The sequence below is a fragment of the Phycodurus eques genome, chromosome 8 (genome assembly GCF_024500275.1).
Source record: "Phycodurus eques isolate BA_2022a chromosome 8, UOR_Pequ_1.1, whole genome shotgun sequence".
Classification (NCBI taxonomy): domain Eukaryota; kingdom Metazoa; phylum Chordata; class Actinopteri; order Syngnathiformes; family Syngnathidae; genus Phycodurus; species Phycodurus eques.
In genome coordinates, this window is record NC_084532.1 from 3,685,329 (window position 1) to 3,703,065 (window position 17,737).

Sequence of the window (17,737 nt, forward strand, 5' to 3'; positions counted from 1 at the left end):
GTAGAGATTGAATGGTGTCATGTCAAACTCCATGGATTAAGAATGGGATGTCACTTAAAGTCATATCTGAGCCAAAGCAGGTGAGCAAATAATTTTGGCAATATAGTGTATGATTGGAAATGACTGTCAGTTTCATTTCAGTGAGAAGAAAAATACATTAACAGAACTTGTTAGTGATATATAGGCCATCTGGAGACTATAGTTCATTTAAGCAATTTTCCCATTAACATCAAAATTGCGAAATTGGCAGAAAAAATGTGCCCACCAATTTTGACCATGGCTCTAATTCATCGTAACTCCCCCAGACCTCAGTTTATGATATGTACTCCATGGATTATCAGATTAAGGAAATATTGTGAGGAGAAAGGAAAAAACTACTTTCTTGGGATTAGTGTCATTATGACTGCTTGCGTCACAATCTTGAGTGGGAATCGGTTTTTGTGGCGCAGGGGAAACAATAACACTCTGCAATGTGTACTACAGTACATTTGGGCATGCTTGACACCTCAAACTTCAATTCCTTAAAAACTACAAAATAATTCCTCAAAAAAAAAAAAAAAAAAAAAAAAAGTCAGGAAGGTTGCAGTGATGTGGTGATGTGTTGTATTATGATGTAATGGTCCATGCAAACATGCAGAAGTGCAGATGAGTGAAACGCAGGGTACAGCGGGCACTTTCATAGCTCCCACTTTGTTATTGTTTTGATCATCATTTGTGTTTTTTTTGTTTGTTTGTTTGTTTGTGGAGGAGTCACATATGTGCCAATCAAGAATCTGTTCAATCCTGAGACAAACTTTTAGCATCAATGAAACTGTTTTTCCTACCCAAAATGGTAGAGTCCTGTTCCCCCATAAAACATAGTAGCACAATAACAGAACATACAACATTGTCATTCACGCTGAGATTTTCATCACTTATTATGAATTAATTTCTTCTTTTACCATTTCACAAATTGGAAACAATGACAAAAGGCATTAAAAGCAGGACGACGCGGTCATTTTACGTAATTGGCCGTGTAGCACTTTACTGAATGAGACTTGTCATTTTCGTATGTCTCTTTCAATTTCAAAATGTTATGTTACACCAGGTGTACATCGCCTGTGCTGTTCTTGTTCGGGCACAGAAATTGCACTTTTTTTTCCTTCCTTCTTAAAAGTTCTAACTGGCCTATACTGAGACCTGTTCTATTTTCCATTTTAACAATATAGAGGGTGAAATTAAAGTAAATTATATTTTTTAAAAATGTAAAAAAAGAAAAAAAAACTATGATTGAAAGATTTCCCTGGAGAGTTGGTGAACACCTGCAAATTAGACAACAATAGTGTCTCCGTTGTTGCCGTGGAAACCTTTCTTGAACATGGCCAGGCAACTCCCGAGTTAGCATTGGGGCTCCCAATACTATGAAGTATTTTACTGTAAGACATGTGTAGCCACATGCTAAAAGGTTCAAGGATGGCATCAACCTACAGCAACATCCAGGTTTGTTCGATTTAAGCACTGTACATACATTCATTATAGTTTCTGTTTGTTTTGTCACAAATACGAATAACTTTCCATGCTTTGTCTTCAAAGGTGGTCATAGTTTATATGTATATATAAGTTATATAAGTTATAAAGTTACGAAATGAACATATCCCAACCTTCTGTGAGAGCTTATGTGATTAAATGCGATTAAATCCTCTAGAATATCCACCGGGAGCACTTTATGCTGAAACACGGAAAGAATGTTATGATCCTTTTAAATTCCATCTATATATTCCATCCATTTTCTTTCACATGAAAATCCTTAACCATATTGTACAATGAGCCCCCAGCAATTATATTTGTCCCAATGAACATGTCATTCCGAATAGAACCATCACACACGTTAATCTTAAGGAGCTGGCCTGTGTAGTATTCATGCAGGTGTGCATTTTTTCTGTGGGTGTGAGTTCAAACAACACTGTTTTTCTGAGCTCATACGTCATCGATACCCCCCTTTTGACACACTGCAAAGGGCAAGGTCTGAATCACTGTGAATTGAATTGAGAGGTGTGTGTCAGTGTGTGTATGTACTCAGATGTGAGGAACTCCTGAGACAACAAGACTGTTTCCAGGTGCTCTTGACAAATGTAAACATTCCAGTCACGGGGTGTTCAGTGCCAAATGTTGTGTTATCTTCCTCATGATGCAAGTAACATGCGGAAGAGCTGGAAACACTTTTTATCATCGTACTCCTCAGCGCACACCCTGCAGCAATGTTACACGGGCTTGGTTTTGTGGTTTGGGTTGGGCTTGGATCCAGTCTGTCCTTGACTTAAGATAACTACGTTTTGCTAAACTATTCTTTCCCCCTTGTCTGACAGCAGAGAAAAAAAGCCAACAAATGTGAAAATGCTAATTCAATGCTGTTTTATAATCAGCTTGCTGGAAAAAAAAAAAAAAAAAAAAAAAAAAAGCCATATCAAATGACACAATTTTTACAAATGGTGAGTCAAGCACAAGCTTGTTTAAGAACTTTGAGGTTTGGTAGCCGTGCATGTATGCATGCATCATCTAGTTCATGTACCAGCTCCCAGCAACACATAAACTCCCACAAAGCAATACTGGTGAGGGAGGGCTATCCTAAAATCACAGGTCATCTGAGGACTGACTGAAACAAATATATATCACATTGATAGAAGAAGGGACACAATTTAGAAGAGTTCAACATAACGTACCTATATATATATATATATATATATATATATATATATATATATATATATATATATATATATCCATCCATTTTCTGTACAGCATTATCCTCACAAGGGTTGCGGGCTTGCCGGAGCCTATCCCAGCTATCTTCAGGCTAGAGGCGGGGTCCACCCTGAACAGGTCGCCAGGGCACATATAAACAAACAACCATTTGAGCACACATTCACACCTAAGGACAATTTAGTCTTCAATCAACCATATATATATATATATATATATATATATATATATATATATATATGGTATATATATATATATATATATATATATATATATATATATATATATTTATAAATAGTTTTTTTCTTTTTTTAAACATTATGTTGCACTCATATTTGGGACACCTTTGATATTGCACAAATCTGGGAATCCAGAAGTGAGCGACCCCGCTGCACACTTTCCCAGATCTTTTCCCTGAGAAATACTTCATTTACACAGGGGTCCTTGGTTTACAGCGGCACAGTTGTATGACATTTGGAGGTTACAAACAGCACGTGGTGTAAAGAAAGTTACTGCTGTACTTACTGTTTTTATATTTGATTATTTCATATTTTTGGTCTACAAGTGTTTTTTAATAGATGTGGTTTTTTTTATTATGACTTTGCTACTGTGATAGCATACGTTAGCGAAAGACTATTGCGTCTTCTGACTTACATGCAGGTTACGTTACCACTGTAGGAACGGAACTCTGTTGTAAACCCAGAACCCCTTTTAAGTACTGGTGGCTCTTCGCTGAGGCAGGGTGGAGCAATGCAATGGAATACAAAGATGTTGCTGTTTTTCTTTTATTCTAATGTAGTGGTACTTAGACTTAAAGTGACCCAACTAGTGACTTTTTTTTTTTTTTTTTTTAGTTAAAAGCCATGGCTTGGTTGATTTTTTTTTTTTTTTTTTGCTTTGTGTTATGAGCCAAAATCTGAGTTACATGCGAGCTTCGTGTATGCCGCCGATCAAGTGAAGTGGGAAAAAAAAAGAAGAAGCAAAGCCACAGTCGCCGATGGGTTTTTAGCCATTTATTGAACAAGACAAACACACTCAAATCCAAAATGAAAACCCTCGCAATGAACAAACCGCTCTGTGAAGGGCAAGATCGACTGCTGCAGCTCCTGACATCGCTCACTTGGCCACACCTCTTAGAGCAGGGGGGTCAAACTCTTTTTTTGTGTGGTAAAACGGACATAATGTTACAACGGATATCGGATAAAATGGACCAACAGGACTGAACAACGTGTCCAAAAACAGTTTCCATTTGTCACTTAAACTGCCGTTGACCAAGTCTGTTAGTTCCAGAATACATATACAATATGTGGCGGCCATGTTCAATGTGGTGCATTGATGTGGTGTCCATGTGATGATGCTTCTATCTATTGTCTCTTGTTCATAGAGCCAGAGAGACTGGCATGGGTAAGAGGACTACAAAACATGAGTCTTTGGAGTCTGAAACCTGCTATTATTGGTACAGTAACTTTTTTTGACAAGCTGATCGCCTTGGGCAACGGATTTGGCACTAGGAAGCACACAAATTCCTCGCGGCTCGTGAAAGCGACTCGCCCATGATGAGTACTGTACGTCAACAATGTCACCATGAGCAAGCACACCATCATGGTAAGTTTGGATAAAATGTGAAACTTTCAAAAATTTTCAAGCTTTTTTTTTTAAACATTTATTAAAAATAACATTGTACTCTACTGGGCATTTTAGGCCACAAAAAAAAACAAAAACAAGAATTTTGTACTGCACAGTCATGTGGGTGCACATGACCGCAAAGAAAGAAAAACAAATGTTTTTTGCTGTTTGCGGTCCAGTCCCTATACACTCAAATAGCGGGGGTCCACTGTTAATGTGTCTGACTCACTTTGATTCTTCTTATTCAATAATGATTTGCATTATCTCTGCAATTCATGTCATTCCTACACATATGAATATTGAAGAGCATCAGACAGATCAATACTTTCTCCTGTATCTACTCTACTCCCAAGTGGCAAAGGGTGTGAAGTGCCCTCATTCCGCATGAGATTTGGTGCACCCTGCAATCTTTATTTAGCCAGGGAGACCCAAATGTGTGCTCACGTGAGCAGGACCGTTGACGGCAGTTGACAGATGATGCAATCCTATAAAGCAGTTGCATGGGCGAGCTCGTTGCATCAGAAGTCACTCCGAAAAAAACCCCATTCATATGATAATGCGCGTTACGTGCAGGAAGTCGTGGAAACGCGATTCGCCGTGGGAGTCAAAAGAGCGAGCGGTGAGGGACGTGTCTGTGGGCACGTCTGGTCTGGGCGACCCCGGACCGAACTCTTTGCTATTAATAAACAAGGAACTGCTCATTTCAACGGGACTTCGCTTGATTTGAGCCCAATTCCGATCTCACGGCACGCGCAAAAAGACCGGATTTGTGCTGCACTTGTCTCCCCTGCACGGATGCACTCGTGCTTATCTCAAATTAGAGCCAGCGTGTCCTTTTCACTTTGAGTAGACGTGCGCAACCTCATTATTGTATTGCGCCCCCGCCCAAGTTTGCGGTGCACAAAATGAATGGGGGAGCTCGAAACAAAGACGACTCATTCATCCGCGCACAGAAAGCCCCCACGTCCCCTCTCAAACCGATTAAATCAACAATAAATCTGCATGTGAAGAAATTGCAACTCATTGTAAAAAAAAGCTCGCCTAAAGTTGTGGTGGGATATTTGCAAGTGAGGAAAGTGGTTTCATGTGGCGCCTCGGTGAGAAAATGGTGTGTCCCGGTTGCAACTTCAAACATCGCTCGTCTCCAATACGTGCAAGTACGGAGTGTTCCAAAATCGACGTTGACGTGACTGTTGTATTCAAATGAGCCGAAGACGGGCCAATGAGAGCCCGGGCGACCAGTACACCTTCTTTTGGGAAATCATTCATAACGCCGATGCGTCAAACACACATACACGAGCCGGCTATAAATAGGGCTGCGCGCAACACACACTTCGACATTCCCCCCCCCAAAAAAAAATCAAAGGAAACACTCAACTGGGCTTCCTTGCGAATATTCACACTATCTTGCTGTAATTGTAGACCGGAGCGTCCGGGCTTAAATATGCCTTTGGGTAGGTTTTACGTCCAGCACGTCGTGGTGGCGGCGGTGTGCTCCGTGCTGGCACCGGGGGGGACGCTGGGCTCCCCGCTCGTGGCGCCGGAACCCATCCGATGCTCCCCGTGTACTCCCGAGAGGCTGAGCCAGTGTGCGCCGGTGGATCCCGGGTGCGCCGAGGTGCTGCGGGAGCCCGGCTGCGGATGCTGTCCCGCCTGCGCCCTGACGGCCGCCGAGCTGTGCGGCATCCACACGGCGCCGTGCGGCTCCGGATTGAGGTGCGCTCCGAAACCCGGGGACCCCCGACCGCTACACTCTCTCACCCGGGGACAAGCCATATGCACGGAGAGCCCCGAGCCAAAAGCGACTCCGGAGTCGCAAGCACAAGGTAGGCCTTTTTTGTTGTTTTTTTTTTGTTTTTTGGGGTTTTGGTTGTTCTCCAGCCACAGCTCTGTTTTACGCGGACATGCGACCTCCTTCCTCCAGATCAGGCCGAGCAAGAGGCTGAGATGGAGAATGCCGCCGTGGTCTCGGAGCCCGGCTTCACTTACTACCTCCCCGGCCAGAGCAAGCCGTACGACCCGAGGGCGGCTGCCGACGCCCAGGAGAGCATGAAAGCAAAACTGGTCGCCATCCGCAAGAAATTCGTCGAGCAGGTGAGCGGAGCACCCATTAGTGTTACAAAATACCGCTCGCCAATTGGAATTATGTTGCGAAAAGTTTGAGAAGCTATATGGCACAGTGGCTCGGGCGCCACTAGGGGGAGCCCGCGTACTATTTGACAAGTGGACGCGGGACGTCCGTCTCAGCAGCCTCGAATAGGAAGAGGCTTTTTATTGAACCCGCTTGCCTCCATCCACACAGGGGCCTTGTCACGTTGAGCTGCAAAGAGCCTTGGAGAAGATTGCCAAATCCCAACAAAAACTCGGAGACAGATTGACCAGATTCTACATCCCCAATTGTGACAAATGTGGACTTTACAAACCCAAGCAGGTTGGTAGCAAAATGTGTGTGTTTATGATCCCGCATACCAGAGTTGTTCAACCAAATTAGTCCAATTATGTATTAGTTTGGCAACACTTTCCTTTGGCTACGCTTTTTTTTTTTTTTTTTTTTTTTTTTAATTGATTCAATTCATCACGTTTGCAGCGTGAGCGGTGTGAAACCGTACGGCTTCCTACCGAGCCAAATAAGGTGGCTTCAATATAAGAAACATTGTCAATATGAAAAGAAGAAAAAAAAAAAAAAAAGGTGACAAAAAAAAATAATACTATTTGTCTGCAGTGCGAATCATCTCTGGATGGCCAAAGGGGACGATGCTGGTGTGTCAACTCCTGGAACGGCAAGAGGATTTTAGGTTCCACCGATGTGGCGGCAGATTCCGAGTGCTCCTAAGAGAGAAGCGTATCTCCCAAAGAAAAAGAAGCAAGCCACTGATTTTCCATTTCGATAGCTGTTTATTTATTGACCTGGTCTTTGGTGGTGTTTTAATCAGGTACACTGTCATTATGGGACTGCCATCACCCCGTTCCCTCTCAAACATGTCCCAAAGAGAAGAGGAAAATAATCTATTTTTGTTTTTCTGAATGGAGATTTTAATACTGATGCATTTACTTTTCACTCTATTTATTTCAGTTGGGTTCATTTTTGTTGTTGTTATGTGTAATTATTATTATTGGTATTTATATGATTTTTGTGTTACTGTTTTTTCTCTGTGTTTAATGTATATATTTATCTTGGCCCCCGACTTACTCCATTGCTGAGTTGAGCTCGCTCTACCGTTTAAGTGGTCTGGAGGTTTAGTTTGTGACAAACCAAGCAAGAATGAAAGCACTGAGTGTCCAAAAGTCAATGATTGCTGTTGTTGTTGTTTTTTTTTTTTTAAATATCCTTTTTATATTCTTTTTTTTTTATTATTATTATTATATTGCTGCCATTTAAATGTATGTCATTACCTGATGTGAATCACGGTCAGCTCTTTTGAGTGACTGCAAAACTGTCAGATTGGAACTATTTCATAGTCTCGGGAAAAAAAATAAAATAAATGAAAAAAAAAAACAATTTTTTTAAATCCCCATGGTTCAATGTGGTGCAGAGAGTATGACAAGGTTGGTGTCCAGTAATGCACCTCCACTCAGACGGGTATTTCAACATTTACCTACCTCCAGTGTTTATGTGTCCTCTTGTCAATTGTGTTTGTGTCTGTCAACAATACTTGCTCGTCTACCTTGTATGTTGCTGTTCTCTCTGATGAAGAACACATGACCACATAGAAGGAGTGCCACAGTTTAACCATGATGTGGTTCACATGTGGCGCCTCTGTTCTGATCTACATGCTGCTGTTTGGAGAGTATTGTTTTTATCTATTCCAAAGAGACTAACTGCTCGCTCACTTTTGTAATTGAGATGTAATGTAAGAAAAAGGTGATATATTTAATAAAAACATTACTTAACCCCAGTTTCTATATTGAGTGTGTTTCTATGTCGTGTTATCAGGGGCATCTTAAGTGGAGGTCCTCATCAAATTTGAGAAAGTTTGCCAAGGACATTCAGCTGCGCGCTACCTTTTGACCTGCTCTGTTTGCCCTGGTCGGGCACAGGAATTTGCTTCAACCTCTTGTGCCCACTGCCAGCCAGCCTGGCACCAACAGATTTATTTTTATTCTTTACAAATTGAACCGTTGCTTTATCCTTATTGACACATTCCGAGACTGAGGGGTGCCTGATTGCATTCACAGAAAACAGCAGCAGATCTGTTACTCGGTTGCCTGCGGAATTTAAGATGCTGTGCAAATGAAGAAAAATTCAGCGGAGACATAACCAAACATTACAAATGGCATCTTAAAATATGTTCACTTTTATTAAAAAAAACAACAACAAAAAAAAACCCATTAAATACAAATTATATTTCAAAGCAAACCAGGTCGTTTCTTGGATTATATGATACCTGTGAGCTTTCTAGTTTAGTATCAAGAAATGTTTGAACCCCCCACCCCAAAAAAAAAATAAATTACTAAACCTGGAAGATTTGATGTGACAGTAAAACTGTGCACACAGCGAGATTCTTAACATGGCTAGTGGGCAAACAGGTCAAAAAAAAAAAAAAGTGAGTTTAGAGAAGTTTGAAGCTGGCTATGAGGCAAGATTGCGGCATGGGCAGAAGTGACTTTCTGAGAAAATCACCGGAATTAAAAAGCAGTAAAGATCATGAGCAACAGAAGAAATTGCAGATTACAAATACAACATTAAGTAGTGATTATATTCCCCAAAATACAATGACTGTTTCGAGTTCGCTGTGCAATTGCTGAGTCACTGACATATTCACGAGAAACCTAGTTTGGATCAGCTTATAATTCTGTTTTAGATAAATAATGCATATTTTTAAGTACTGTACATGAAGTGGCCAACAAATATATGCATATAAAAAAGACACACAAATATAAGAGAGGAAATAGCTTCATTTTTTGTTTTTTTTAAATTCATTTTCCTCCTCTTACATCAAGGCTTTGAATAGATGGGACATAGCACCAACAGGCTAGATGTAAATTGCTGCTTTCTGTCTGTTGCAGGAAGTGCACAGCCGAGATTGTGCTACCAAGCTACCAGGTAACAGTCTTTATCGGCATCCCGTCCACTGTTCTTCAAGTCTTTACTCTTGGTGTAGGAGAGCACCGGGACGGAAGCGCTTTAGAGATGATCAGGCCTCTTGTGTCAATGGAAGAAGATTTGGTGCTGTGTCCACCTTATACAGATTTGTTGGCATACGATCATACAAGCTTTTATCGAAGAAACAAAAACAACAATCAAAATGAATGGTTGCATTGAATGGAATATTTCTAAGGGACCTTCCCTATGTTCACTGAAGTCCTGGTGTATCCTTCTTTATACCCCTTCCCCACCCAGGGTTCTTACTTACAGTACAGTATATCGCTCTGATTTACCTTACGTGACATAGAAAGGAAACGTTCGCAGATGCATAAAGGCCCGATTTTCTTTTGCACAGGTGCAGCTAAAGTGCTTTGAGTGCTTGTGCTTGTAGCTACCGGGTTACTCTTTTCACTGACAGGAAGAGAAGAGGGTCGTGTAAAAAAAAAAAAAAAGTCCCATATAATGTATGCGGAACACACAGGAAAAGGATGGGAACAGGATTAGGCACAAATACAGTACAAGGCCCATGTAGGACGGCAGGCTTTAGACACAAGGGACCTTAGCACTGGGCAAGTGTGACGGACAAGGACGAGAAGCAGGATGAGGACAAAAAGGCTTGTGAGCTTGGACAGACAGGTGGGAAGGATCATGGACGGACTGGAACAGGTGGCGGCAACAGACAACAGGAGGGCACACTGAACCCTTTAACTACAGTGTGACGTGAAGACCATTTTGGAAAGACCGCGCATGATAAAACCTGATAATGGAAGGAGTAATGCATCTAGATAGATAATATAGAACAAAACGCAATGTGCATTGTCCATTGATTTTTTTTTCTTCTGTTGCCATCAATGATCAGACTATTCCACTGTTAATGTTTCGTGGTAGTCCAATCATTATCTTTCATGCAATTCATTTATTCCAATGAAAAAAATGTTGAGTCGCGGTGCAACAATTGATCGATTTATCGACAACTATTTTGAGAATCAATTAATCATTCAGAGACCTTGTTTGACTTAAAATTGTCCAAATCCTGGGAATTTCAGCCTCCCAACAGTAAATATTCTCTGATTTCTGTAGTCCTCCATGAAAGCGGACTTATTATCTTGGTGTTGAATCAAAACAAGACATTTGCAAACATTTGCTTTTCCTTTGCAAAACAAAGATCAGGATTTTTACCTCATTTCTGACACCAAACCAAGAACTGAATCATAATTTATTTGTGTGCATTTTCTGCTCAGTCAATTTGAAATTAAAAAAAAAAAAAAAAGTTTTAATCCGATTCATCGAAAAAAATCTTTGACAGATGAATCGATTATTAAAAGAATCGTTAGTTACAGCCCTAATATTGAGCTATCGGTAAACAGAGGTGTTTTACTTAAAGAAACTGATTTTTTTTTTTAGCTTTGGGCTGTTATAATTGCTGCTAATTACATCTGCTGTCTGTTTTGAAAGTGCATGCTGCGCACATATAAACCTGAGGAGTGTATTTGATACTCGAGAGATAGATTTACTTTGGAGGGTGCATTGGGGGGAAGCATGTAAAGGTCAGGTGTAAGGCACTGTAACTGCAGGGTTCGCATCTGTTCCTTTCCTGCTACAGGAATTATGAATTACAAGATAGACACAGTGATGAAGGCCAATGTGCTAAATATCAAAACAAAGCCGTGCCGTGCCATAATCCTTCTCTTCTAAAAGGACCCTGAGACATTTTTTTTTTTTTTTGTATTGTTGAATGGTACAGGGCCTGGACTTGGGGGCTCTTAGCTTAATGATGTACTGTATAGTATTTACACAAACACTTTTTGGGAAAACAAACTCCCACACCTCTTGCACAAACATGCAGCTGTGCACACATACATGTAATGCAAGCACTCACACTTCAAGACAAGAGCTGACAGACTCACAGTGGCACGTTCACAGACAGACAACATTGATATGGAGGCGCTTGCATTTTTGGGGTCACAGTCACAAAGAAGTTCTTTAAAAGTCAGTGGAAAATTCCCTCCTTTCTCTCTCTCCCTAGCAAAATAGTGCAGATGATATATTTCTCGCTACTCCAAGTTTTCTTAGCTTTTAGCTCGATCATTCTCTTGAGAACAAACAGTTCTGTCCTCTCATTGGCTTTCATGGTTGTGACACTGTTTCTCATCCCGATCTCTGCCGTCATAGCCAGGAAGGGGCTGTCCGTATTTGTCCACACACCAGCAGTATCCCCGCCTTCTGCCTTTGGATGGACGGCACTGCATAGAGATGTGGTAGAAGTTCAGTCTTTGTCATGCCATCAATGACCACAGGAAAGTCTTCAGTGAGACAGGACAGACTTCTATGGACAGGCACATACATAGACATTTTTGGGGGAAGGTGCTCAAGCCCCAAAAAAGTGTGCCCATCGCCAAAATGATTCATACTATTAACAACAACAACAAAAAACAGTCGTATATATTTAACTTGTGTCTTTGTTTCTGTTAACACAATCAACACACTTAATAATACAACTATTAATAAAGAAGGTGATTATAAACAAAAGTCTGGTTTTTGTGATGTACAAAAAGATATATTGTTTAAAAAAAAGAAAAATCACTATTAGTTAACCTATAACGTGTAGAACTCAGACAAAAATAATAGAGAAGTAAAAATAAACAACTGCCATAATGTGATTGCATAAGTGCACACACCCTCTTATAAATGGGGATTTTGCTGGGTTCAGAATTAAGCAATCACATTCAAACTCATGTTAAATGGGAGTCAGCTTAGTCACAGACCGGCCACCATTTAAAGTGCCTATGATTAACCCCAAATAAATTAAGGTGGGAGTCTATGCACAAATCTCCTAAGAAATCAAATAAATACCCCTTAAATACAAAACCCTTGGGGTGGAAAGGATGACATTTTCATTGATTTGTTTAGTATTGATGAATGAAGAAAAATCAATTTCCTTCCCCAAACCTTTTCCATAAAGTTAGAATGATGCAACTGTTAGCTGAATGATTAAGATTCAGGGGTGGGGGTGGGGGCGCTCATAGATGTAGCTGAACACGGACTGTTTCATTAATTACTCAGGCCTTTGCCCACATGGGCAACATGCAAATCTCTTTCTATATTTTTGACATTGAGGGCTAGGCATGACAAATTCACTGAGGGAGAAAGAGCGAAAGAGTGTGAAGGTAAACACAGCGTTACTAAAATATTTGCCAAGGCCAGTCGTACGGTTGTAGGGAAACCAATGATGCTATTCTGGGACTCTGGCAGACATTCAAAATCATCTGGAAATGATTATGGCCTGGAAGTGCACGAGGGCGTGTCCATGTGCTCCCCTAAACACATGTCAACAAACAACATGTTGTTGCAAAAAAGCTGTATATACAGCAAGTACGCATGCACTACTTGAATGCACAGAAATAGATTTGCTGCCGTCACTAAGAACATTACAAACACTTATTACTTATTATCTTCTCAAGTCTTCCATAATCCGACCACATTTTTGTGGCACAATCCAAATGATACTGCATCCTATCATCAAAATAAAATGCTCACTAAGAAACTATATGACCGCATTGTATCCCACCGGGCCTCCTGCAATTTCCCAGACCCAGACACATGCCATATACTGCATATAGTGAAGACTGTACTGTACTATAATGCATTTGCACACACAAAAGACAAGAGCACACATATGCACCTTAGCAGTCATCTAAAATGGCCCACGGGGACCCAGGTTTTGTAGAGGGGCAACTTTATGAACTCAGTACGATGTGCACAGGGAATTACACGATTACTTGGGCCTGGCTAAACTCCGGCTCACTATAAACCTTGTGGCCAATATCTGCCCACAATTAGTGACAATTGAGGCCCATCTGTTTATCCCTTTTTGAAATGTAAAAAAAAATGATTGACTGTTCTTGATGACAAAAACAATGATTAATGGGGGCAATTATGGCATAAAAAAAGGAAATATATTAATTTAAAGTAATATGATCAATTGGTCATAAATCTCTGATTTGGCTAATACATTTTTTTTCAACAGAATCTTTCTGGTTCTTCAGTGTAAGCAGATACAACTGTTATTTGAAAACTCTTTTTAAAAAAAAAAAAACAAGCCACAAATCCAAGAACAGATTTTCTGAAGGAAGAGTTGCTGGGAGAATGCACAGAGCATCTCAGAGAGTGCACGACCCTGCCGTACGCCGCTATGCACACCTTAAAGCAGCACACAAGTGAACATACCCTCAATGTCCCTGTACAACACCTGGATCTTAGCAATGAAAACAGCACTAAACGCAAACCTTGACAAGGTCTCCCAGAGGAATAAGGTTTCAGTGCAGTCAAATGTCTTTTCTTAATCTACTCCAACCAAGCCAGTGTTCTAAACCAATGAGCAGGAAACTTCCAAAACATCTCGAATTAGGTAGTTTTCCACCATCGAGCTGCTCAACACACACGTCTGATCCCAGTGGACGACTTCCACCATAGCTATTCTCAGGCAGCTGCCCAAAGATTTGGAACGGATCTTGTAGCCCGTGCAGATGAGCAACACAGGATGCCATTACAAAAAAAAAAAAAATCTCTTGCAATTTCCCTTTTTTGGGCAAGAGTCTGACGATAGCCCTCCTGCAGGACACTGGCAGTGAACCACTGGACATGCTTCCGAATTTTGGACATCACTGTCTTTAGCTTGTACATTTGTTGATCGGTAAAATCAGTTTCTGCTTTGTGTTTAATGTATCATGTTGAGTGACAAAGAAAAAGGGTTAGGGTTAATAAAGATCAGGGAAGAGCATAGAAATTCATACCTTTCTTGCACTTGATTTGATTCAAGTAGCTCCTAATCATTGCGACTAGCTAGCGGTTGCCTTGAAAAGGCGGCATGCATGTCTGACAGTGAGATGATGCTGGAGTCAGAACAGTTACTTTCACTGTCACTGCTCTCTGAGACTGTAGCTACTCCTGTATTAGCTTTTGTAGCTGTTACCACAAGCTTAGGTTTAATTCCATTGCTCAGGTAAAGGATTCTCCATAGACTCTTTGTACATCTGTTCTATTTTCTCACCTGGTATACTAGTCTTATCGGTAATATCCCTGCTAAACATCCACATGCCTCACCGGTTTCTGTCTCACCTTGCAGTCCCCTCCGCATCAGCTGTTGTATTAACAATATAAACAACACAATTATGACTTTCACGCGCCTCGTCTGCGTCACCTACCATTTCTATAGTTGCCTGACCTTCCTCTCCCTTCTCTCCACACTACTCACAACCCAGCTGTGCACTATCATGTCCTCCAGTGACCGCTGATGCAGACCGATTTGTTGCTGTGCAACACAGCGCAGCATCCGAACCGATGCGGCAATCGTGTTTCCGGGTTCTGTGGTGGCGGCAAATTGCCGCTCTTCCGCATGATGACGGAATCGGATCAAGACTAATAAAATGTCCTACCTCACTACAGCCAAAGCGCTACATATTAGCGGAGGCTACAAATAAGATATAATCCAACCCATCAACCCTACTTTGCAGTTATTAAGTATGATAAGCAGCAGTCTCCGATTCGAGATGACATGTTTCAATAGGGGAGACTTACATCCTGAAATGTTTATGTGGGGTTAGTGACACCACCTTCTTGTGTCTGGACTGTTTCCTGCAGAGAAAGTCTTCTTTGATTAACAGAGGGACATTAGGCAAAGTAATCCTGGTGTCACGATACGATAGTATAACTTTTCTCTGGACCCAGAAGCAAGCGGAGGCTGAGAGGGTTGTGGTGAAAGATTTATTGAAGAGGATATCATGGTGGATCCCTGGGGCGTACTGGCAGGTCGTCGGGACAGGGAACGTGCGGCAGGCGGTGGGGTGAGCAGGCCAATGGCTTGGCGGCGGGGTGGAGGAGGTCAGCACGGCGGGGAACACTGAAGGAGCACTGAAGACAAGGAAGGTATAGCAAAGAGTGCCGTAGCTTATGTGCAGATTTGAGAGCCGTTGTACCACAGGAGAACTTTAATAATCTGGCAGTGGAGTCTTGGATCTGTTAGGCTTTTATACAAGTGGTGATGAAGGCTGATTGATGACAGGTGGTGCTGATTACTGGCAAGAGAGCGAGGGAGGGAGAGAGAGAGGGCGAGAGGGGCGCAAAGCGCCACCCAAGCCCCAACAAAAGAACTGCAGGGCACAGCTCATGACACCTGGAAGCCAACTGAGTCAGCGGCACCACCTTCAAAAACGTATCATGAAGGAAGATATCTGGTTCTATATGATTTATTTCATAATCTTTATATGTCATAATCTTTGAAAAGTGTATTAGGGATTCAGAAACTTTATCAGATGTAGACAGGCCCCCAATCTTTACAGTACTTTTTGGAAACACAGTAAATGGCTGTGCAGCGACACTGAGTCACATATTCGGTCGGGCTTTAGAGTGTGACCAGGTGTCTGTTTCCTGTGTTGTCAACATGCACATGCAGACTAAGTGCATGATCAAAGGCATCTTTATAGAGACACAGCCCTATTAAAATACCTAACCAACAACTACTGCAGCAGTCTGGGGGCAAGTAAGCAGCCCAACGTGCCCCATTCTCATACACTAACGTCGGTGAGCATTTTTGTTTAGGTGAACTCAGTTTACACTCACCTTCCGCGTTTGTTCCTTTTCTCTCAAACTCTCTATTCTGCTTCTCCCCCTAAACCCCGACCCCCTTCCTCGATAACCTCTCTAGGTGCCCTCAACTCTGTGGCCTATTTTCGACCTGACCCGGCGGACGAGATGAGCTTAAAATTGCGTTCCTCTGCCTTGGTTAATGATGACCCTCAATGTGTGTGTGTCAATGTGTGTGTGCGTGCATATATGCCCGGGTGGGTGGGTGTCGTTCAGTTTGCGTTTGTAAAACAAAGAGAGGGACAGAAGGGAGAGGAAGCATAGTATGTGTGTGTGCATCCCTGTTGCTTGGCTACCTTTGAATTTCCACTCAAGCTCTCTTTCATCTGTGAACTATTAGCAGTCATCTCAAGCAATCCTTTCATTAGGGCTTCAGTCAACAACATGTACATATGTATTAATACACATTCTAATACAGAGAGCTAAGAGGAGCACTTGATGTATCATCAAATACTGTTAAGTGGCACCCTGTTGAGTTTGCAACTTGCTTAATTACATTCCACATGATTTCAACAGTTACTCAATGGTCACGTTGTGATGATTTCTGGTTCGAATCTTTAAGCTTTTCTAATTGCTACTCACAGCTAGCCTTCAACATTGTAACAGCAGTGTTCTCGCAACTTGTTTCGCAATGCCCTAGAATAACTGACCTTGTGAGAATATACTGTAGGTGTATGTATGACTGCTTTTTATGATTATGGCCAGTAAATGACATTTGACCAATACATACATTTTGATAGATAGAGGTATCAGCTACAGGCATGCTTTAGGAAAAGGTGCAAAGTGACTGAAAGCTTATGGGTCCATCCATCCATCCATTTTCTGAGCCGCTTCTCCTCACTAGGGTCGCGGGCGTGCTGGAGCCTATCCCAGCTGTCTTCGGGCAGGAGGCGTAGTACACCCTGAACTGGTTGCCAGCCAATCGCAGGGCAAGCTTATTGGTCCTTTTTATGTAATTTGATCGATAACGGTAAATACATACTCACCCCGAATTTCCTTTCAAAAATCATTTTGTTTCGTATGGCTATTAGAATTATTGGCAGAAGTTATCATTCACATGGTAATCATTGCTTCTAAGAAAAAATAAATCATTCCAAAGCAGACACAACTGGCCCACGCAGCAATTTCGTCCAGCCCGTAGGGTCAATTTGAAGCCCGCACAACGGCATCAGCCAAACACGTGCACGTAATTCCATGAGCAGCATCTTCTTATTTCTATGAACTATACAGTACTCACGGTTGCGGGTGTGGGGATACGACAGTCGGCTAATCAGGTATCAGTTTCAAAAGAGCCACATGCCTACTTATGAACCGCTCGTGCATTTTAAGTACTGTACTTGCAAACTGTTACTGCAAATTGTGGAAGCTCTGTTTGTTGTTGATTGAATGAAAACGCATTGTCGAAGAACTCGTGGTTGTGTCCGCGCAAATCCGACTGCAAAAAGTGACAGTGACTGGCGAACGACAAAGACGAAAAGAACGCCGACGGATCTCTTGTTTGATGAGGGGTAATGACGTCTACAGGAATACTTTTCAGATTCTTATGGACGTTACGCTAGTGTTTATTCGAACTTTTGACAAAGATGAAAATGTTCCTCGTGGTGATTACAACGCAAGTCTAACTGCAAAAATTTTATTCGGCAG

The 17,737-nt window shown here is 41.6% G+C and overlaps 2 protein-coding genes across 2 annotated transcripts in view; one reads left to right on the forward strand and one right to left on the reverse strand.

Moving 5' to 3' along the window:
• Positions 1 to 5,638: 5,638 nt before the first annotated feature.
• Positions 5,639 to 8,261, forward strand: LOC133406651 (insulin-like growth factor-binding protein 1). Its single transcript, XM_061684396.1, has 4 exons — positions 5,639 to 6,191; positions 6,290 to 6,459; positions 6,668 to 6,796; positions 7,088 to 8,261. Exons 1-4 carry the CDS (start codon positions 5,642 to 5,644, stop codon positions 7,196 to 7,198), a joined length of 960 nt encoding a protein of 319 aa, XP_061540380.1. The 5' UTR covers positions 5,639 to 5,641; the 3' UTR covers positions 7,199 to 8,261.
• A 430-nt stretch (positions 8,262 to 8,691) lies between these two features.
• Positions 8,692 to 17,737, reverse strand: part of igfbp3 (insulin-like growth factor binding protein 3) — a 29,286-nt gene continuing 20,240 nt past the window's right edge. The window contains exon 4 of the mRNA XM_061684517.1: positions 8,692 to 11,694. Within this exon, the coding sequence (XP_061540501.1) occupies positions 11,569 to 11,694 (126 nt within the window). The 3' untranslated portion in view covers positions 8,692 to 11,568. The remainder of the gene's footprint in view (positions 11,695 to 17,737) is intronic.

What these genes read in the sequence shown, in the direction of transcription:
- LOC133406651 (XM_061684396.1), top strand. Translation starts at nt 5,642, where the DNA reads ATGCGTCAAACACACATACACGAGCCGGCTATAAATAGGGCTGCGCGC. An exon ending in GCAAGAAATTCGTCGAGCAG is followed by an intron (nt 6,460 to 6,667) that starts GTGAGCGGAGCA and finishes CCATCCACACAG; the next exon opens with GGGCCTTGTCACGTTGAGCT. An exon ending in GACTTTACAAACCCAAGCAG is followed by an intron (nt 6,797 to 7,087) that starts GTTGGTAGCAAA and finishes ATTTGTCTGCAG; the next exon opens with TGCGAATCATCTCTGGATGG.